Source organism: Cyclopterus lumpus, chromosome 4 (genome assembly GCF_009769545.1).
Source record: "Cyclopterus lumpus isolate fCycLum1 chromosome 4, fCycLum1.pri, whole genome shotgun sequence".
Lineage (NCBI taxonomy): Eukaryota > Metazoa > Chordata > Actinopteri > Perciformes > Cyclopteridae > Cyclopterus > Cyclopterus lumpus.
In genome coordinates this window covers 25,153,315-25,175,200 of record NC_046969.1, presented here as the reverse complement: position 1 = coordinate 25,175,200, position 21,886 = coordinate 25,153,315, and the positions used below count along the sequence as shown (strand labels likewise).

The following is a 21,886-nucleotide window of genomic DNA, read 5'->3' as shown; positions in this document are numbered from 1 at the left end:
CAGAAGACTCACACACATTATTGAGCGCACCCAATTTACACTTTAGCACATTAACAAGGCAGAGGATACACACACACACACACACACACACACACACACACACACACACACACGGAGGTGGTGCAGGGAGAACGAGATTCGTTTTCATCAACTTCCCCTTAAAACATGAGAAGGGAGGAATTCCCCACGGAGAGCGCGGCGCTTTGATATCTGCAGCCCCGCGTCTGTAAATAGGTTCGGAGGAGACGGAGCGAGCGCCGCGGCGTGCGCGTGCAATTTTCTATTTTTCCCGTGTTTTGCACGTGCAAATCTGTCATCTTGCGGGTGGGGATGGGGGGGGGGGGGGGGGGGGGGGGGGGGCATCCTATTTCTGGCAGGAGACGGTGTGTGTGTGTGTGTGTGTGTGTGTGTGTGTGTGTGTGTGTGTGTGTGTGTGTGTCTGTGTTTACCTTTTTCCTGATGAGGTGCTCTGCTGAAAGTTCCTGCTAGTCATCCAGGCAGACAGGGAGCCGTGTGGTGTGTTCCCCCTTCCCCCCCCCCCCCCCCCCCCCCCCTCCCCCCTGTGCTGTACTGGTGGCTCTCAGGCCTCCGGGTTCATCCGCTAGACAGCTGCAGAGGGGTGTTCTGAGACATAGCGGTAATGTGATGTGTGTGTGTGTGTGTGTGGGTGCGTGTGTGTGTGTGTGTGTGTGTTTGGATCAGTGTCACCCTCCCCCAGGCCCGGTGTGATCGTGGAGCATCTCGTGACGATCGCCCTGAAGAAAATGAAGGAAATATAACTTTTAGATCCCCGATCATGTATTTATTTTTTTGTGCCTCCTCCGATACTAATTATTGATTATTGACGATCCACGTTGGCAGAAGACACGGACCTCGTTGTAGTTTGATTACGGCAGCCGGTCGACGAGGCTCCTCTCTGGTTCTACTTCCTGCAGGTTTACCTGCTCGACGTCCGGCCTCCTGAACTTTGACCTGGAACGAATGACACACGCTGAACTTTGAACCCTTTCTCTCTCTCTCTCTCTCTATCATATTCCCTCTCTTTCTCTCTCTCTGTCTCTCTCTCTCTCTGTCATATTCCCTCTCTCTCTCTCTCTCTGTCTCTCTCTCTCTCTGTCATATTCCCTCTCTCTCTCTCTCTCTGTCTCTCTCTCTCTCTGTCATATTCTCTCTCTCTCTCTCTCTCTCTGTCATATTCCCTTTCTCTCTGCCGCTCTCTCGCTCTCTCATATTCCCTCTCTCTTTCTCTCTGTCATATTCCCTCTCTCTCTCTCTCTGTCATATTCCCTCTCTCTCTCTCTGTCATATTCCCTCTCTCTCCCGTTCCCTCTCTCTCCCGTTCCCTCTCTCTCTCGCTCTCTGTCTCCCCCCCCCCCCCCCTCTCTCAGTGTCATATTCCCTCTCTCTCTTTCTATTTCCATCTCTCTCTCTCCCCTCCTCTCTCTCTCTCTCTCTCTCTCTCTCACTCACTCCTGTCTATCACGTCTCCTTCACCGATTGGTTGCGTCTTGTCCTCTGGTAGTTGAACTTTGACCCTTCCCCGGCCGTTCCTCCCGTTTCATTTTCCTCGTCTCTTTTCCCGAGTGGACGACCGGAGTCAAGTGGGTCACACGTCACACGCCGTGAACCGGTAGGCCTCCATGATATTTAATATTCTTGACTTCTGATGCCGACGTAAACCACGGTTTATTTTTAATTCTCCCCTCGCCAGAGACAACGGGGGCCTTTGATTGGGCGGTTAGAGAGCGGCCTTAGAGATTAGAGAGCGGCCTTAGAGATTAGAGAGCGGCCTTAGAGGTTAGAGAGCGGCCTTAGAGATTAGAGAGCGGCCTTAGAGATTAGAGAGCGGCCTTAGAGGTTAGAGAGCGGCCTTAGAGATTAGAGAGCGGCCTTAGAGGTTAGAGAGTGGCCTTAGAGATTAGAGAGCGGCCTTAGAGGTTAGAGAGCGGCCTTAGAGGTTAGAGAGCGGCCTTAGAGATTAGAGAGCGGCCTTAGAGGTTAGAGAGCGGCCTTAGAGATTAGAGAGCGGCCTTAGAGATTAGAGAGCGGCCTTAGAGGTTAGAGAGGGGCCTTAGAGATTAGAGAGCGGCCTTAGAGGTTAGAGAGCGGCCTTAGAGATTAGAGAGCGGCCTTAGAGGTTAGAGAGCGGCCTTAGAGATTAGAGAGCGGCCTTAGAGATTAGAGAGCGGCCTTAGAGGTTAGAGAGGGGCCTTAGAGATTAGAGAGCGGCCTTAGAGATTAGAGAGCGGCCTTAGAGGTTAGAGAGTGGCCTTAGAGATTAGAGAGCGGCCTTAGAGGTTAGAGAGCGGCCTTAGAGGTTAGAGAGCGGCCTTAGAGATTAGAGAGCGGCCTTAGAGGTTAGAGAGTGGCCTTAGAGATTAGAGAGCGGCCTTAGAGGTTAGAGAGCGGCCTTAGAGGTTAGAGAGGGGCCTTAGAGGTTAGAGAGCGGCCTTAGAGGTTAGAGAGCGGCCTTAGAGGTTAGAGAGGGGCCTTAGAGATTAGAGAGCGGCCTTAGAGGTTAGAGAGCGGCCTTAGAGGTTAGAGAGGGGCCTAGAGGTTAGAGAGGGGCCTTAGAGATTAGAGAGCGGCCTTAGAGGTTAGAAAGCGGCCTTAGAGGTTAGAAAGCGGCCTTAGTGAGCACCGTTAGATCGTTAATAACGTCTAAGAAGATTTACCTTTGTGAACCGTGACGGACTGAATGCGGATAACCTTTTGGTACCCGCCTGGTTATTCATCGACAAGCTCACAGGAGGAACTGATAAGGGGACAGGATGCAAAGGTGGCCTTAGTGAGGGGGTGGAGAGGAGGTAGAGAGGAGGTAGGGTGGAGGTAGAGAGGAGGTGGAGAGGAGGTGGAGAGGAGGTAGAGAGGAGGTAGGGTGGAGGTAGAGAGGAGGTGGAGAGCAGGTAGAGGAGGTAGAGAGGAGGTGGAGAGGAGGTGGAGAGGAGGTGGAGAGGAGGTAGAGAGGAGGTAGAGGAGGTAGAGAGGAGGTGGAGAGGAGGTAGAGAGGAGGTAGGCGGGAGGTAGAGAGGAGGTGGAGAGCAGGTAGAGGAGGTAGAGAGGAGGTGGAGAGGAGGTAGAGAGGAGGTGGAGAGCAGGTAGAGAGGAGGTAGGCGGGAGGTAGAGAGGAGGTGGAGAGCAGGTAGAGGAGGTAGAGAGGAGGTGGAGAGGAGGTAGAGAGGAGGTAGGGTGGAGGTAGAGAGGATGTAGAGAAGAAGTGGAGAGGAGGTAGAGAGAAGGTAGATATGAGGTGGAGAGCAGGTAGAGAAGGTAGAGAGGAGGTGGAGAGGAGGTAGATAGGAGGTAGAGAGGAGGTAGGGTGGAGGTGGAGAGGAGGTAGAGAGGAGGTAGATATGAGGTAGAGAGGAGGTGGAGAGGAGGTAGATAGTAGGTAGAGAGGAGGTAGAGAATAAGTGGAAAGGAGATAGAGAGGAGGTAGGGTGGAGGTATAGAGGAGGTGGAGAGGAGGTAGAGAGGAGGTAGAGAGGAGGTAGAGAGGAGGTAGGGTGGAGGTATAGAGGAGGTGGAGAGGAGGTAGAGAGGAGGTAGAGAGGAGGTAGGGTAGAGGTAGAGAGGAGGTAGAGAGGAGTTAGAGAGAAGGTAGAGAGGAGGTAGAGAATAAGTGGAAAGGAGATAGAGAGGAGGTAGAGAGGAGGTAGGGTGGAGGTATAGAGGAGGTGGAGAGGAGGTAGAGAGGAGGTAGGGTGGAGGTAGAGCGAAGGTAGGGTGGAGGTAGAGAGGAGGTAGATAGGAGGTAGAGAGGAGGTAGAGAGGAGGTAGGGTAGAGGTAGAGAGGAGGTAGAGAGGAGGAGAGAGAAGGTAGGGTGGAGGTAGAGAGGAGGTGGAGAGGAGGTAGAGAGGAGGTAGGGTGGAGGTAGAGAGGAGGTGGAGAGGAGGTAGAGAGGAGGTAGGGTGGAGGTAGAGAGGAGGTAGAGAGGAGGTAGAGAGAAGGTAGGGTGGAGGTAGAGAGGAGGTGGAGAGGAGGTAGAGAGGAGGTTGGGTGGGGGTAGGGTGGAGGTAGAGAGGAGGTAGAGAGGAGGTAGGGTGGAGGTAGGGTGGAGGTAGAGAGGAGGTAGGGTGGAGGTAGAGAGGAGGTGGAGAGGAGGTAGAGAGGAGGTGGAGAGGAGGTAGAGAGGAGGTAGGGTGGAGGTAGAGAGGAGGTGGAGAGGAGGTAGAGAGGAGGTAGGGTGGAGGTAGAGAGGAGGTAGAGAGGAGGTAGAGAGAAGGTAGGGTGGAGGTAGAGAGGAGGTGGAGAGGAGGTTGGGTGGGGGTAGGGTGGAGGTAGAGAGGAGGTAGAGAGGAGGTAGGGTGGAGGTAGGGTGGAGGTAGAGAGGAGGTAGGGTGGAGGTAGAGAGGAGGTAGAGAGGAGGTGCACTCTGCGATTATTCATTATTGAGATGGCAGGAGAGCTGAATGAGTGCAGTCGCTAATCTAACTCTGAGCCTGATGGACAGAACACAATTACCCAGAGAGTGGGAGGTGTGGAGGGAGAGAGAGAGAGAGAGAGAGAGAGAGAGAGAGAGAGAGAGAGAGAGAGAAAAGAGGGAGGGGGGGGGGGGGGTTCTCTTTCTCTATTTCTTTCTATATTTTCCTCTCCTTTTTTTTCTCCGTCTGGCAGACTACTGTAGCTGCAAGATGATTTCTGGACATTAAGCTCCTGTTGGCAGCATCCTGTTTATCCAGTCACACATACAGGAGAGAGCGCACACTCCCTGACGCACACACACAAACACACACTCTCTCTCTCTCTCTCTCTCTCTCTCTCTCTCTCTCTCACACACACACACACACACACGCTGCTACTTTTAGCCCGCGTGCCAATTCCAGGTCAAACTGCCACGACGGCGTTCACGAGTGTCTTTTGATGGCGCTGCTCCTTTCATGTTCATGTGTGTGTGTGTGTGTGTGTGTGTGTGTGTGTGTGTGTGTGTGTGTGTGTGTGTGTCTGTGTTGAAGATAGACACGGACTGGTTTTTTTTAAACGTTTTTTTTTCTGAGAAATTAGCTTGTTCTGCCCCTCGGGGGGGCTGAGGCTCAGAGCTCTCCTCCCTCCTCCCTCCTCCTCCTCCTCCCTCCTCCTCCTCCCTCCTCCCTCCTCCCTCCTCCCTCCTCCCTCCTCCCTCCTCCCTCCTCCCTCCTCCCTCCTCCTCCTCCTCTCTCTCCGGAGAAATGACCATATGTCTGGAGCCTCCCAGAGATCTGGAGAGCAGCGCTGCGGCAGATTTTTCATCTTCAGCCTCTTCAGAGTCTCGTTTTCTCGCTCATGTTCACCAGAGGACCGCCGGCTGTTTTGTAGTCCCGCCCCCCTTCCCAGCCCTCGAAGTTGATTGGTCGACTAACGGGGCCGTTTTGTTGAGGTTTCTTTCGTCGATTCTTGCAGAATCTTTGGTAAAAGCAGGATAATAACACAATAACAACCCAATAATAACACGATAATAACACAATAATAACACATAAACAACACAATCATAACACAATAATAACCCCATATTAACACAATAACAACCCAATAATAACACGATAATAATAAATCGACTAAAGCGCGGCTCGTACTGCGTCACGTTCATTTTAAATTAAAAATAATAATAAAATAAAAAATGTACACGTCTGGGGATTTTACAAAAGCGGTCGATTTGCTTTTAGACGCATTGGAAACTGGAATTTTGTATAAAATTGACATTGTGAGGATTTTATTTTACAAAAAAAAAAAAAAAAAAGTTTCATATTTGTTCTCATTATTATCTAGCCGAGATCATTTTGTAAAAATAAGTTTAATTAAATCCTTGAGCTACAGTATGCTTTACATTTGCAAGCTGCTTCATCATTTCCAAATAAATGTTATTTATCAGGGGAAAAATGTATCGATGTTTTTCACAATGTTATTAATATAATAAAGTAGTGAAAGTAGTGAATATAATTGTTAGTGGTGACCCTAATTGAATCTCGTGTTTTAGAATAACACATTTCCTGGGTAAAGACGGTCTTGGGGGGTGGGGGGGTCTTCTAGAGTCCTTCCTCTCCGGTCCAAGTGGCGGATTATCAGACAGCCTTTTCTTAAACTCCAGCTCCAGATGCTCCCTGAAAGACTTCCCAGCTAGAAGGAGACGAGCTGCAGCCTTTCCTTTCCTCTGCCCTCCCTCATTATCTCTCTCTCTCTCTCTCCCCCCATTCTCTCTCTCTCTCTCTCTCTCTCCGTCCACTGCTGATAATGCCTGTAATTGGAGTGACTCACACTTCTCCAGCGTGTTCGGACCAGATAAAGAATACTCTCAGCATTTCGCCGACACGGCCTCCGCCGGCAGAATTAAACGGACTCTGTTCCGTTCAAATTAAAAGCCTCTCGATTCATCTGTTCTCGGCCCGAGGCTCACAGGGGCCTCCTATTCACACGGAGAGAGGGTGGAGGGGGAGTTGAGGGAGGGGGGGGGGGGGAATAAGATTTCCCCTTTAAGAAGCGCCAGTCTTTTTTTGTTCAAGTCGGACGGAGGTGGGAGAGGTCACGAGAGGTCACGGCTGAGGGTCTGAGGAGAGGCGAGGGGGCCGGTTAGTTATCCGGCGTCTCTCAAAAGATAAAGGAGCTTCGGACGCGTGTAAAGGGGCGTGTCCTCTCGTGCATTCACGCGATGGGGTGAGAGGGCTTCAAGGAAGGTGGGGGGGGGGGGGGGGGGGGGAGTAGTTTCTTTTAGTTCTTTGCGATTGGTTGCAGCGACAAGTCAGTTGCCAAGATCGGGGGGAAACAAAGCGTGGGAAGCATGTTGATCAGCTGATCACACCGGTTTCAACCAGCTTAGCCACATTTATTTTGAAAGGACAAATAAAGTAAATGGTAAAATGAGTACCGGGTGTCCCTTAGAGCTGATCTATTTACTTGTTGTTGTCTCATAACACACATTTCAGTTTTTGGTTTTACCTCCTGGTGTTTTTTGATGATCTGGTTAAACTGTTTGTGTTTCTTTCACAGTGTTGTTGACAGAAATAATATGAAAATAGGACTTTATCATTAATCAGATTTTCAATCATCCAAACTCGAGGGACATTTAGTATAATAACTTTTGTCAATGATCGTGTTCTTAAACCTGTTTGAATATGTTTTGCATGTTTAAAGAAGGAAGTGTTTTGAGGGGGGGGGGGGGGGGCAGCGTCCTTGCAGAGGACTCGTGATTGACAGGAAGCGGCAAGTGTAGAGCAGCTCTCTCCAGTCCGTTACCACGGGCAACCATCCACTCAGAGGCCCTGATCAGAAACAAGCTCCTTCTCACGCCTTCTGAGAAACACCTCCTCAACCCGACCTTGTTTTCTTCTTCTCTCCCTCCCTCTCTCTCTCTCTCTCTCTCTCTCTCTCTCTCTCTCTCTCTCTCTCCGTCCCTCTCTCTCTCTCTCTCTCTCTCTCTCTCCTTCCCTCCCTCTCTCTCTCTCCCTCTCTCTCTCTCTCTCTCCCTCTCTCTCCCTCCCTCTCCCTCTCTCTCCCTCCCTCTCCCTCTCTCTCTCTCTCTCTCTCCTTCCCTCTCTCTCTCTCTCTCTCTCTCTCCCTCCCTCTCTCTCTCTCTCTCTCTCTCTCTCCCTCCCCAGCTCTCTGTGTGTGTGTGTGGGATGTCGTGTCACGGCTGAAGCCCGTCCCTCTCCCATGAGCCCGTGTGCCCACGCACGCACCTGGCGCCTCCACGCACACACCCGGCGCCCACGCACGCACGCGCAGCCGGCACCGACGCACGCGAACCCGGACCCCGTGAACCCGGACCCCTCAGGACCCCTCAGGAGCCCAGCGGAGCCCGAGGATGTCAACGGAGACGGAGCTACAGCCAGCGGTCAGGCCGGGCAGCGTCAGACGGGACTCCAAGAGGAAAGGTGAGCGCACGCACGCCACGCACGCCACGCCACACACACCCCGGGTTGAAGCTGCTTTTCTTGGTTGTTTCCCGTGTCAGCGGGATTGGACCTTGAATCCTGCGTGTGACAAACAGTCGGGTTCGCCAGGTGCATGATGCAACATTTATGACTTTTTATCTGGATGCTCGGCTCCATTCTGCTGCCGTAAAAACATGATTGATGCGAGGCGAAAAGGGGGGAGGGGCGGGGGGTGGTATTTATTATAGACATATACCTTTAAATATGTGGCATATTATATGTACATATATATATATATATATATATATATATATATATATTAATTGCGCGTCAAAACGCACCTCGAATGAAGGCATTCGTTCTTACCTTTCACAATAAAAGCCAACACACGCACACACACACACACACACCTTTGTCAGTGAACGTTTGACGTATGAATGATGGATTCAGGTGAGACGGCAGGATGCAGGCGGGTGTTGTTGGGAGATAATTAACAGGTGTGCGGGGGCGCATGGCGGTGCAGCAGGTCGCCACCAGACAGGTGCAGGGACGCCGCGATGAGGGGGGGAAGCTCCAGAGGCCGGAAGCCAGCAGGTGTACGAGAGCGGGGGCCGCCGGGTCGGTCCCCGAGCAGAGGTGATGCTGGAGGAGGGGGGGCGAGAGGGAGGGGAGGGGAGGGGGGAGCAGACGAATGAGCGTCTGATTGATGTGGTGAAAACACGCCGGGGACGACGCTTAACGGAAACAAGCGCTCGGCGCCGCCGTCGCCTGCAGCGGACGCCTCATTGCACGCCGCCCCCCCGCCCCCCCCCCCCCCCATACACAGTGAGGCGGGAGGGAAGGCTGAATGCCTCTCATGTCCTATTTAGAAACAGTATTGTTCTGCTGCAATGGAGATCATGTTCATCATTCAGACGGCTCTCCATATGTGGGGACAGGCACACACACACACACACACACACACACATTGACTCACACACTCTCTCAGACTGGGATTGAAGCCCAGAAGAGCATATGAGAGGAAAGATGAATGGTTTGCCTTCAGCATTTAGACTCCAGGGTTTGTTAAGAATCTCCTCTTTGTCTCCGTCTCTTTCCTCTGTCTTGCACGCACACACACACACACACACACACACACACACACACTCACACACACACGTACACGCACACTCACACACACACATACACACACACACGCACACACACACACACACGCACGCACATACACACACACGCACACACACACGCACGCACACACACGCTCACACACGCACGCACATACACACGCACACACACACACACGCACACACACGCACGCACACACACACACACGCACGCACATACACACGCACACACGCACACGCTCACACACACGCACACACACACACACACGCACGCACATACACACGCATACACACACGCACACACACACACACGCCTTATCTAACACCGTTTTTCTAACAAAATTAACACGTTTATGGGTTTCAAACACGGGAAAAACTTGCTGAAAAGAGGGCGATAGACTCCTTCAGAGGAATGTGCCTTTCTGGGATTTTACTATTTTTGTGAAACTATAAAACAGTTATAGCGTTTATTTCTTTCTTTTAAAACTTATTCAGTTTGTCTTTCCACCTCTCAAACCAGAGCTGCAGGTCCCCATGACGTCTGTTTCCACTTGAGGAGGGCGTGTCCATCGTGTGCTTTGATGATACATTACGATAATCATCAGAAGCAATATTGATTTTATTTATTAATATTCAACACACGTCACTTATAGGTCAGTTGTGAGACGCCAGGTGTTAGCAGCTGTTGTCGAGGCTTCGTTCTGCATTCTCTCTTTTTTTCAATTTTAATTTCAATTTTTAAATGAGAGGTTGAATAATTTACTCGGCTACAAAATCGTGGAGCAAAGAGAACTCATCTCTGTTCTGATCTGGGTCACTCAAACACACACACAGACACACACACACACACACACACACACAGCAGGGTGATGAAAGTCAAATGCAATCATATAGCACACGCATGCAACACGCGTGTGCTGGGAACAGGAAACAATGTTCCTGATATTGTGCTTTGTGTGAACGACCCACACACACACACACACACGTGTACACACACGACATGCACATATTTCTGTTGTTTCTGTAGCTTGATTTATATGAAAATAGTAACGCCCCCCCCCACCCCCACCCTTGACTCCTCCATGACCTTGGCCTGAATGAGTGAGGCTCTCAGAGGAGAGACTGATCACCAGGAGAGAGAAAGAGACTAATGAGTCAACGGAAGAAGGAGGTTTAATCTCTGTTTCACGGGTCTGCTGTGAAGAATGTAATGGAAGAGAGTCTGAGACGCACATTAATCACACACAGTGTGTGTCTGTGGGTCCATGATAGAGTGTGTGTGTCTGTGTGTCCATGAGAGAGTGTGTGTCTGTTGGTTGGTGTGTGTCTGTGGGTCCATGAGACGGTGTGTGTCTGTGGGTCCATGAGAGAGTGTGTGTCTGTTGGTCGGTGTGTGTCTGTGGGTCCATGAGAGAGTGTGTGTCTGTTGGTCGGTGTGTGTCTGTGTGTCCATGAGATGGTGTGTGTCTGTGGGTCGGTGTGTGACTGTGGGTCCATGAGAGAGTGTGTGTCTGTTGGTCGGTGTGTGTCTGTGGGTCCATGAGAGAGTGTGTGTCTGTTGGTCGGTGTGTGTCTGTGGGTCCATGAGTCGGTGTGTGTCTGTGTGTCCATGAGACGGTGTGTGTCTGTGTGTCCATGAGACGGTGTGTGTCTGTGTGTCCATGAGACGGTGTGTGTCTGTGGGTCCATGAGACGGTGTGTGTCTGTGGGTCCATGAGACGGTGTGTGTCTGTGGGTCCATGAGACGGTGTGTGTCTGTGTGTCCATGAGACGGTGTGTGTCTGTGTGTCCATGAGACGGTGTGTGTCTGTGGGTCCATGAGTCGGTGTGTGTCTGTGGGTCCATGAGACGGTGTGTGTCTGTGTGTCCATGAGACGGTGTGTGTCTGTGGGTCCATGAGACGGTGTGTGTCTGTGGGTCCATGAGACGGTGTGTGTCTGTGGGTCAGTGTGTGTCTGTGTGTCCATGAGAGAGTGTGTGTCTGTTGGTTGGTGTGTGTCTGTGGGTCCATGAGAGTGTGTGTGTCCGTGTGTGTCTGTGTGTCCGTGTGTGTCTGTGTGTCCATGTGTGTGTCTGTGTGTCCATGTGTGTGTCTGTGTGTCGTTCTTTTTCTCTCCCCCAGCATGCTTTTCGTTATTGAATCACCGTGACACGGTGGAGATAACCTTTGACCTTTCTCATTTACATGACCTCAGGCCAATAACCGGCTCCCGGCTCCTATTGGTCGGTTCCTGAAGTATAATAGTCTTTATTAAGCCTCAATAAATCCAGAAAGATTACATCTGTCCACCTCTCTATCCCTCTGTAATGTTCTCCCCCCCCCCCCCCCCCCCCCCCCGCCCCCTCCCTCCTCCCTCCTCGTGTATCCTATTGATTTCAATATTAACGTGCAACCCTTTCATAGCAAAGCGATGTCTTCTCACGACCCCTCGTCCCCGGCTGTGTGACCTCTGTGCAGGTCAACCAATCAGGGGAAGAGGTGCACACCGTGGCCACTTTATTTAATATATTATATTAGATATTTATTTAATATAACTTCTTATAGGCTTCTTCAAAGTAAAGTATTATTATAATTATATTATTAGTATTATATTATTTTAAGTATATTATTATTATAGTATATTATTATTATCATTATTATATATTATTATATTATTATTATATAATATTATTATTATAATATAATATTATTATTATATTAATATTATATATTATATTATTAGTAGTATTGGCTTCAGAACAGTTGGGGGGGGCTCCCATTTAGACTCCTCACTCCTCAGTCCTTACTCCTCATTCCTCACTCCTCAGTCCTTACTCCTCATTCCTCACTCCTCAGTCCTTACTCCTCAATCCTCACTCCTTAGTCCTTACTCCTCAATCCTCACTCCTTAGTCCTTAGTCCTCAAACCTCACTCCTTAGTCCTTACTCCTCAATCCTCACTCCTTAGTCCTTACTCCTCAATCCTCACTCCTTAGTCCTTAGTCCTCAAACCTCACTCCTTAGTCCTTACTCCTCAATCCTCACTCCTTAGTCCTTACTCCTCAAACCTCACTCCTCAGTCCTTACTCCTCAAACCTCACTCCTTAGTCCTCAAGCCTCACTCCTTAGTCCTTACTCCTCAACCCTCACTCCTTAGTCCTTACTCCTCACTCCTCGGTCCTCATTCCTCAGTCCTTACTCCTCGGTCCTTACTCCTCAGTCCTTACTCCTCAACCCTCACTCCTTAGTCCTTACTCCTCACTCCTCGGTCCTTACTCCTCAGTCCTTACTCCTCAACCCTCACTTCTTAGTCCTTACTCCTCACTCCTCAGTCCTTACTCCATCCTCCCGGTGGCCCGGTGGCCCGGTGGCCCGGTGGCCCAGTGGCCCGGTGGCGTACCAACACCAGAGAGTCACCTGCAGTCACAACTGAGGGCGGATGGATCTGATTGGCTGCCGCTTTGGCGGGAAAACCAACCGCCAGTTTGGACGTTGCGCAATCCTAAAAAATCTGCCGCGCAAACACGACATTTGGTGTTTTGATTTATCGCTCGTTGTTTATTTCGCCGACGGAATATGTTTACAAATTCTGATCACACAGTCAACTGTCATGACGACTCTCCCACAACGTGTGTGTGTGTGTGTGTGTGTATGTGTGTGTGTGTGTGTGTGTGTGTGTGTGTGTGTGTGGGAGTGTGTTTCTACAGTTAGGCATGAAAAGAGTAGTTAAGGGTTATAGCTGTGCAGCTGTTAGCCTTTGTGTGTGTGTGTGTGTGTGTGTGTGTGTGTGTGTGTGTGTGTGTGTGTGTGTGTGTGTGTGTGTGTGAGTGTGTTTGCTCGTCTCTGGTGTGCGATTAGCAAACACATTATCTTCTCGGTGTGTATATATTATGCACACATCCAGTCTATCTGGCACAATCACCGAAGCCATTTACTCTGATATCTTTCCCCGGGGAATCTCAGAGCACAAACAACGGTATTTTGAGTGTGTGTGTGTGTGTGTGTATGAGTGTGTGTGTGCGTGTGTGTGTGTGTGTGCGTGTGTGTGTGTCTCCAATCAGACAGATTGTTGTCAGTGGAAGCCAACGGTGGATGGAAGACAATCACCAGCAGATCGCGGCGCTTCCTCAAATGCGGCTTTTCCCCTAAAACTATATTTAGAGATAACTGACTCTCTCTCTCTCTCTCACACACACTCTCTCTCTCTCTCTCACACACACTCTCTCTCTCTCTCTCACACACACACACTCTCTCTCGCTCTCTCTCTCTCACACACACTCTCTCTCTCTCTCTCACACACACTCTCTCTCTCTCTCTCACACACACTCTCTCTCTCTCTCTCACACACACACACTCTCTCTCGCTCTCTCTCTCTCACACACACTCTCTCTCTCTCTCTCTCTCTCTCTCTCTCTCTCACACACTCTCTCTATTTCTCCATCAGTTTATTTGTGGAGAAGTAATCTCTCCGTCCACTTTGGAGGCTTCCCAGCATGCATCTCTTCCAACACCTTCTCTCCGATGTTTGAAAGTCTTTATCTGGGCTTTTTAAACGAGATAAATCGTGTTAATAACCGGGGAAATAATTTTGCCAAAAGATTACTTTGAAAAAAACAAATAATAAATAAAAATACAAACATTTATGAACAAAAGAGTAACAAGTTATTAAGTGTCAAAGAAGTTCATCCTCGTCCTCTCCTGCACGCTAGTGGGCGTCACTAACTGCAGTCTCCATGGCAACAGTTTGCTCCCCGCTCATAATTTGCACAAAAGGAGATAAAGCAAGCGTCCCGATGTCACAGCGGGCGGCGCCGGGGGGCCGATACCCACTCGCCCCGCTGCGCCGGTCGAAGGGCTTTGAGACGTCGCCTCTCGTGTGTTCGATGCCGACAGGCGGCCGCGTCCCTGTTCCGGTTCTCTGTCGACTCAGAGCAGTTATGAATTTTATATATTTTAACGTTATACTCAAACTGTCACGGTGTGGTTATTACGATCCCTGATTGGTTGCGTGATGTCATTTTGTCGTGCGACCTGATTGGTCCACGTGGGTCCAGTCAAGCTCTCCTATTGGTTCGTATCTCTGAATGCGAGGGCGTGTTTTTGGTCCATATTTATTTCTCTACCCGCCAGTCAACCAACCGGTCGCTTTCAAAATAAAAGAAGAAAATCATGTCATCAAGTGATTTTTTCTAAATTTCTTTTAAATAAAAATATATATTAAAAGGAGGCGTTGACGCTCCTCTGACCTCCAAGCCTCTGAGTGGGCGGGGCCGCCCCGGTGGGAAGGTTTGATTGACAGCTGTGTGCCGGCCATTAGTTTGGAGCCACTTCCTCCACGAGGACTTTCCCCTTTTGAGGAACTGGGAAACCTGCATTTCCACTTCCAACCTGATTCTGGGGTTAACGGTGCTGCACTCTGTTTTCTTTCTTATCTTCAGACCCGTCTAAGTTTAAACTTCCATCTAAACCTCGGGGAAGTCTTTGAGAACGAGAGGAGGGATTCCAGTGCGGAGCTGAAACTTTTCTCCGCTTCCTACGCTGTAAGGCCTAAATAAAGGTTTAAATGTAAAATCTTCCTTTCTACAGGACGTGTACACAGAAAACTGTCAATTTGATTTCATTTGGATTTAAAGGACGACGGTGACGGTGAGTTGTTTGAGAGAGACTCTGGCAGATGGCTGAGCGTCCTCGACAAGAGAAGAGAGGGGCTTTGTTCTGGCTCATGAAAGGAGCGCTGAGGAGTTACCTGTGTTTCCTAATGCTTTGAGAGAACGTCCACACACACACACACACACACACACACACACACACACACACACACACCTGTTCACGTAGATTAAGGAAACAAGTAGTTTTGACACTTTTCCCTTCAGGATGCTTGCGGCTCGTATACCCCGACAGAGCCCAGAACACACATGGCTGCCCCCACAAACAAAACACACACACACACGCACTCATGCACACACACACACACACACACACACACACACACACACACACACACACTCATGCACAGACGGCTGAGGTCTTACATCATCATTTTTACTTCACAATCTCATTTTCCACCCGGCGTTCTCCCTCCTCAGTTTCTCACCGCACGCACACACACACACACACACGCACACACACACACACACACGCACACACACACACACACGCACACACACACACACACACACACGGTCGAGTGTGAGCTGTCTTCGCCAAATCAATCGGCCAGACTTAAAGCGCGAGCGGACGGGGAAACTTGTTGTGTTTTTCTTGGCACGTGCAAACGAGTTTAAACAAGTCTGCGTGAGAGCGGCTTCATCTGAAATAAAGCCTCCGATAGGTAAAGAAAGCACACACACACACACACACATACACACACGCACACACACACACACACACACTCGTCAGCATGGTTGAGAAGCAGGATTAATTGGAGAGTTAACTGCCGGGTTCCCTCGTGTGCCGTTGCAGTGTTTGTTGGGAAGCGTCCCGGCTGCAGCTAAGAGCCTCTGGGTGCTTCTTCATCTGAAACGAGCTACTCCCTCTAAACCAGCCGCGGCTACACCGCACGGGCTGAACAGAGGCAGCTACTGCGGCAGCTACGGCTGCGGTAGTTGCGGTTGCGGTAGCGGTTGCGGTTGCGGTAGCGGTTGCGGTAGCGGTTGCGGTAGCGACGGCGGTAGCGACGGCGGTAGCGACTGCGGTAGCGACGGCGACAGCGGTAGCGGTAGCGGTAGCGGCAGCGATGGCGCTAGCGACAGCGGTAGCGGTAGCGATGGCGGTAGCGACGGCGGTAGCGACGGCGGTAGCGACTGCGGTAGCAACGGCGACAGCGGTAGCGGCAGCGATGGCGCTAGCGACAGCGGTAGCGGTAGCGACGGCTACGCGTTGCAGCGGCTGCTGACTTTGAGTGCAGGACGACGGCAAATTATTACAAACTTGGATTCCTCAAACTAAATTAAGAAACTTCACAGTTTACAGACAAACTTTACCTTCAATTAAAGTTCAGATGAGCTGCTAAACCGTCTTTAGTGCCAATGAGATCATAAATTATATGTCGATATATTTTACTGCTCTAAATTATTATCTTCTACATATTTGTTATAGTACTCGTTTTGTATTATATTATTATTTATTTATTATATATTTGTGTTCCTCGCTTGTTTTTTTATTTCCTGTCAAACACCGAGGAAAATTCTTAAAAACATACCCAAGAAATCAACATGTTATTTAGTAAACAGCTGTATTGTCCAATTGGAATCAATATTAAACTTGTGATATGTGTAATACGATATGACACGTTTAAATATTGAGGAAAGTGAAGTAGGGATAGTTGTAAAAGTAGTAATGAATTTAATTTGTATGAATGTCATTCAAACATTTTACATTACAGATTATTCCCAGTATTACTCTCTGCCCAGATACATCTGGAGGCTTTTATTTTGAAAGAACATCCCTAGTTAGCGTCGTTCTGAAAGGGGACGTGGTTAAGGAGAGACTGATGGAGGGGCTCACACGAGGCAGATGGTTACAGGAGCCCGGGGGCGATGCCAGGGGGGGTTTCCCTGAGGGGTTAGACGTACTGTACCAGCAGTCACCTGCCATCTATCACCTGTGTGTGTGTGTGTGTGTGTGTGTGTGTGTGTGTGTGTGTGTGTGTGTGTGTGTGTGTGTATGTGTGTGTGTGTGAGAGGAAAATAAGAGACCCGGGGGGGTTCTGCCTGTCATAACGCTGTAATCCTGAGTGACATTTATCCAATGGAGGCTCATCCATCCAACCCTGTTCTATTCCTCCTCTCCATGCTTCACTCTGCGCTTCATGTATGAATGGAACTCCAATCCATGAAACAGAAGGAGGTAGAGAGGAGGGGGCGGGGCATCAGCAGGACCAATGGGAGGCCGGCTCACCAGGCATCAGACACCTCCAGGTCCAATGGACCCTATGAGACGTGAAGTCACAACGACTCCGGGGAGGAAGCAGAGTTAATAAGGTGCAATGGAGAGATGTAAATGTATCCATAAGGAGAGAGAGAAGAGGAGATAGGTGCTCAGTGTATCCTAAAACATCCCCCAGCAGCCTATAAGCCTATAGCAGCATATCAAGGGGCTGGACCAGGGCAAACCTGATTCAGCCCTAACTATAAGCACTATTAAAGAGGAAAGTCTTAAGTCTATTCTTGAATGAGGTGACTGTGTCTGCCTCCCGGACTGAAAGTGGAAGCTGGTTCCATAAAAGAGGAGCTTGATAACTGAAGGCTCTTGCTCCCATCCTACTTTTTAGGACTCTAGGAACCACAAGTAGCCCCGCATTTAGTGAGCGCAGCTCTCTAGTGGGGCAATATGGTACTACAAGCTCCTTAAGATATGATGGTGCGTCACCAATCAAGGCTTTGTAGGCGAGGAGAAGAATTTTAAATGTGATTCTTGATTTTACAGGGAGCCAGTGCAGCGCAGCTAACACAGGAGTAATGTGATCTCTTTTCTTAGTTTTTGTGAGTACACGAGCTGCAGCATTCTGGATCAACTGGAGGTATTTAAGAGACTTATTAGAGCAGCCTGATAATAAGGAGTTGCAGTAATCTAGTCTGGAAGTAACAAACGCGTGAACCAGCTTTTCTGCATCTTTTTGAGACAAGATGTGCCTGATTTTTTAAATGTTACGTAGATGAAAAAATGCAATCCTTGAGTTAAAGGACAAGTCTCGGTCAAAGATAACGCCTAGATTCTTTACAGTGGTGTTGGATGCCAGGGCAATGCCATCTACAGAAACCACATCACCAGATAATTGATCTCTGAGGTGTTCAGGGCCCAGTAAAATAACTTCAGTTTTGTCTGAGTTTAACATCAGGAAGTTGCAGGTCATCCATGTTTTTATGTCTTTAAGACATTCTTGAATTTTAGCGAGCTGGTTGGTCTCCTCTGGTTTGATCGATAGATATAATTGAGTATCGTCTGCATAGCAATGAAAGTTTATGCAGTGTTTCCTGATAATATTGCCCAAAGGAAGCATATATAAGGTAAATAAAATTGGTCCAAGCACAGAACCTTGTGGAACTCCGTGATTAACGTTGGAAGACAGACAGACAAACCCACCCTGCATGCCAAACACTCAAGTACACACACACACACACACACACACACACACACACACACACACGTATACGTATACATATACATTGTACAGTATTAACAGCTTTACTGAAGCTGCTGGTGTGGCACTGTAGGTATTTGTGTGTGTGTGTGTGTGTGTGTGTGTGTGTGTGCGTGTGCTTGTGCGTGTGGCAGTGGTGCTGCCATGACTGATGCACCAGGAGATTCTTTCAGTATTGTTATGGGATGGTTGGTGGTCTGTGTGTGAACGTGTGTTTACTTGGGGAGCGTGGCTCTGTGCTCTGAGTGTGTGTGTGTGTGTGTGTGTGTGTGTGTGTGTGTGTGTGTGTGTGTGTGTGTGTGTGTGTGTGAGCAGCAGCAGCCATGACAGATGAAACAGAAGATTATTTCATTAGTTGTGCTTGAAGCTCAGCGGGGTCACGACAATAACAGACATTTCTATTTACAGCTGACTGAATGCTTCCCGTGCTCACACACACACACGCACACACACACACTAACAGGGAGTCCTTTCATGGAACATGCTTCCAAAAGGTAATACTATAACCCACTCAGCAGGAGGAGTGCACACATGCGATCATGCAGGCTGTAAACCCTGAACCCTCAGGTCACTGGAGGGTAAATACCAAAGGGACAGTTCACGTCACCCATTGAACACCCATTTGCAGAGTCGCCCCCTGGTGGTCAGGAGAGAGAATGCAGCTTTAACACATGAAGCATAGACTTCTATACAACCAGAGGAGTCGCCCCCTGGTGGTCAGGAGAGAGAATGCAGCTTTAACACATGAAGCATAGACTTCTATACAACCAGAGGAGTCGCCCCCTGGTGGTCAGGAGAGAGAATGCAGCTTTAACACATGAAGCATAGACTTCTATACAACCAGAGGAGTCGCCCCCTGGTGGTCAGGAGAGAGAATGCAGCTTTAACACATGAAGCATAGACTTCTATACAACCAGAGGAGCCGCCCCCCTGGTGGTCAGGAGAGAGAAAGCAGCTTTAACACATGAAGCATAGACTTCTATACAACCAGAGGAGTCGCCCCCTGGTGGTCAGGAGAGGGAATGCAGCTTCAACACATGAAGCATAGACTTCTATACAACCAGAGGAGTCGCCCCCTGGTGGTCAGGAGAGAGAACGCAGCTTTAACACATGAAGCATAGACTTCTATACAACCAGAGGAGTCGCCCCCTGGTGGTCAGGAGAGAGAACGCAGCTTTAACACATGAAGCATAGACTTCTATACAACCAGAGGAGTCGCCCCCTGGTGGTCAGGAGAGAGAACGCAGCTTTAACACATGAAGCATAGACTTCTATACAACCAGAGGAGTCGCCCCCTGGTGGTCAGGAGAGAGAACGCAGCTTTAACACATGAAGCATAGACTTCTATACAACCAGAGGAGTCGCCCCCTGGTGGTCAGTAGAGAGAATGCAGCTTTAACACATGAAGCATAGACTTCTATACAACCAGAGGAGTCGCCCCCTGGTGGTCAGGAGAGAGAATGCAGCTTTAACACATAAAGCATAGACTTCTATACAACCAGAGGAGTCGCCCCCTGGTGGTCAGTAGAGAGAATGCAGCTTTAACACATGAAGCATAGACTTCTATACAACCAGAGGAGTCGCCCCCTGGTGGTCAGGAGAGAGAATGCAGCTTTAACACATGAAGCATAGACTTCGTTGCCTTCGGCAACGCGCTGACGAAGGCAACGAAGAAGAAGACATTACTGAACATCAACAAAGCACGATTGAAAACATAATACTAAATCCACTTTGCACATGTTTCATATAGAGGGATGTGCACTGGGCACAGTTAGACATCAAGGACACACTCTGGATGTATTATTTATTTCCCGGTTTGTTTTGCAGTCAAAGCGATTTGAAGCTCGTGTATGAACTCAAACAACATGAAGCATGAATACGTGCGCACGCAGGAGAGAGAGACGGCCAGTAGATGTGTGTTCACGATTCACGGGACCGTTTCAAGCTTAACGAAGGTGATATTTAAATGTCTTCTGCGTGGAAACAGAAACGATCCTCCGGTGGTTTAATCATCTCAGAGAGAGAGAGAGAGAGAGAGAGAGAGAGAGAGAGAGAGAGCTCCAAAATAAGGACAGATGTTCTCCGGCTCCGTCGTCTCTGAAGACTTTTGAGGCAGACAGTCATGATTTACTCTTAAGTAGGACTGAGTGTGTGTCTGCTCAATGATTCAGAGGAATGAGCTCATCCACACCACAGTGGTGTGTGTGTGTGTGTGTGTGTGTGTGTGTGTCTGTGTGTGTGTGTCTGTGTGTTGTTTATTTTTAAATCAATGGAGGACTAAGTGAAGTGTTTTCTGTGTTTCCTTCACCTGGGACAAGGATCCTCAGACGGATGGATCCTCACCAACATAATCTCCGGCAGCCTTGGACTTAGCCGTCCTGTTATTGCTCTGATAATGAGGCCTTTTAATAAACGTCCTTAAACGCCTCGCGACCTCTGGAACCCTCCACGTTAATGGGATTTAATTCAGAGTACGCTAATGAAGCGTTTAAAATAAAAAATTTAAAAAAGGGCGTCTTTGTGAGCAGGTCAGCAGACAAAACAGAGCGAGGTGGGAGATCATGGGCGGATTATTATTAATATAGTTGGTATTTTTTTTGGTTTGTTGTGATTATGTTGTGTGTTTGATGCCGTTAAGCATCTCTCCGTGGTTGTGTGTCTCTTTGCGGTTATTTTGTGTCTCTTTGTAGTTATTTTGTGTCTCTTTGTAGTTTTGTGTCTCTTTGTAGTTATTGTGTGTCTCTTTGTAGTTGTTTTGTGTCTCTTTGTAGTTATTTTGTGTCTCTTTGTAGTTTTGTGTCTCTTTGTGGTTATTTTGAGTCTCTTCGTAGTTGTTTTGTGTCTCTTTGTAGTTTTGTGTCTCTTTGTGGTTATTTTGAGCCTCTTTTGTAGTTGTTTTGAGTCTTTTTGTGGTTGTCTTGTGTATCTTTGTAGTTGTTTTAAGTCTCTTTGTGGTTGTTTTGAGTATATTTGTAGTTGTTTTGAGTCTTTTTGTGGTTGTCTTGTGTATCTTTGTAGTTGTTTTAAGTCTATTTGTAGTTGTTTTGAGTCTTTTTGTGGTTGTCTTATGTATCTTTGTAGTTGTTTTAAGTCTCTTTGTGGTTGTTTTGAGTATATTTGTAGTTGTTTTGAGTCTTTTTGTGGTTGTCTTGTGTATCTTTGTAGTTGTTTTAAGTCTCTTTGTGGTTGTTTTGAGTATATTTGTAGTTGTTTTGAGTCTTTTTGTGGTTGTCTTGTGTATCTTTGTAGTTGTTTTATGTCTCTTTGTGGTTGTTTTGACCCTTTTTGCAGCTGTTTCTAAGTTACAATGCCGTCATTGTTCGTGTCTCTTGAGGTAATCGTGTGTCTCTTTGTGGTCGTTTCAATGTAGTGTTTGAGTGTCATTGTGGCCACTTTTGAAATAGTCGTGTGCCCCCTTGAGGTCATTGTGTGTCTCTTCCTGGTCGGTATCAGAGTGAGGACAGAGGTTCTGACCCCGAGCCCGGCAGACATTGTGTTTTTTTAATCTCTGAAACCGAACCCAAAACTCATCTGTAGACATGAGTGATGGACCAAGGGGATCCGGTAGAGCTCCATGTGGTTCAGGGACTCGTTTCTCCTGCACTGCAACGCTGTGGGAACTCAGTGTGAACGGAGGAGGAGGAGGAGGAGGAGGAGGAGAAGAACAGGAGGAGCGGGACCTCTCCATCACTCCGACTATGACCTTCCAGGAGTCACGCCGTTATAGAGTACAGAACTAATGCCTCAATATATTATCTGAATATGCTGCATTATCATTACGCCTCTCCCTCTCGC

General features: G+C 48.7%; 1 protein-coding gene across 1 annotated transcript in view; it reads left to right on the top strand.

The window, feature by feature from the left end:
• The first annotated feature begins 7,745 nt into the window (after nucleotides 1-7,745).
• The window catches only part of dab1a (DAB adaptor protein 1a), a 53,650-nt gene continuing 39,509 nt past the window's right edge, over nucleotides 7,746-21,886 (top strand). Inside the window, exon 1 of the mRNA XM_034531077.1 lies at nucleotides 7,746-7,845. Coding sequence (XP_034386968.1) covers nucleotides 7,776-7,845 — 70 coding nt within the window. The 5' untranslated portion in view covers nucleotides 7,746-7,775. The remainder of the gene's footprint in view (nucleotides 7,846-21,886) is intronic.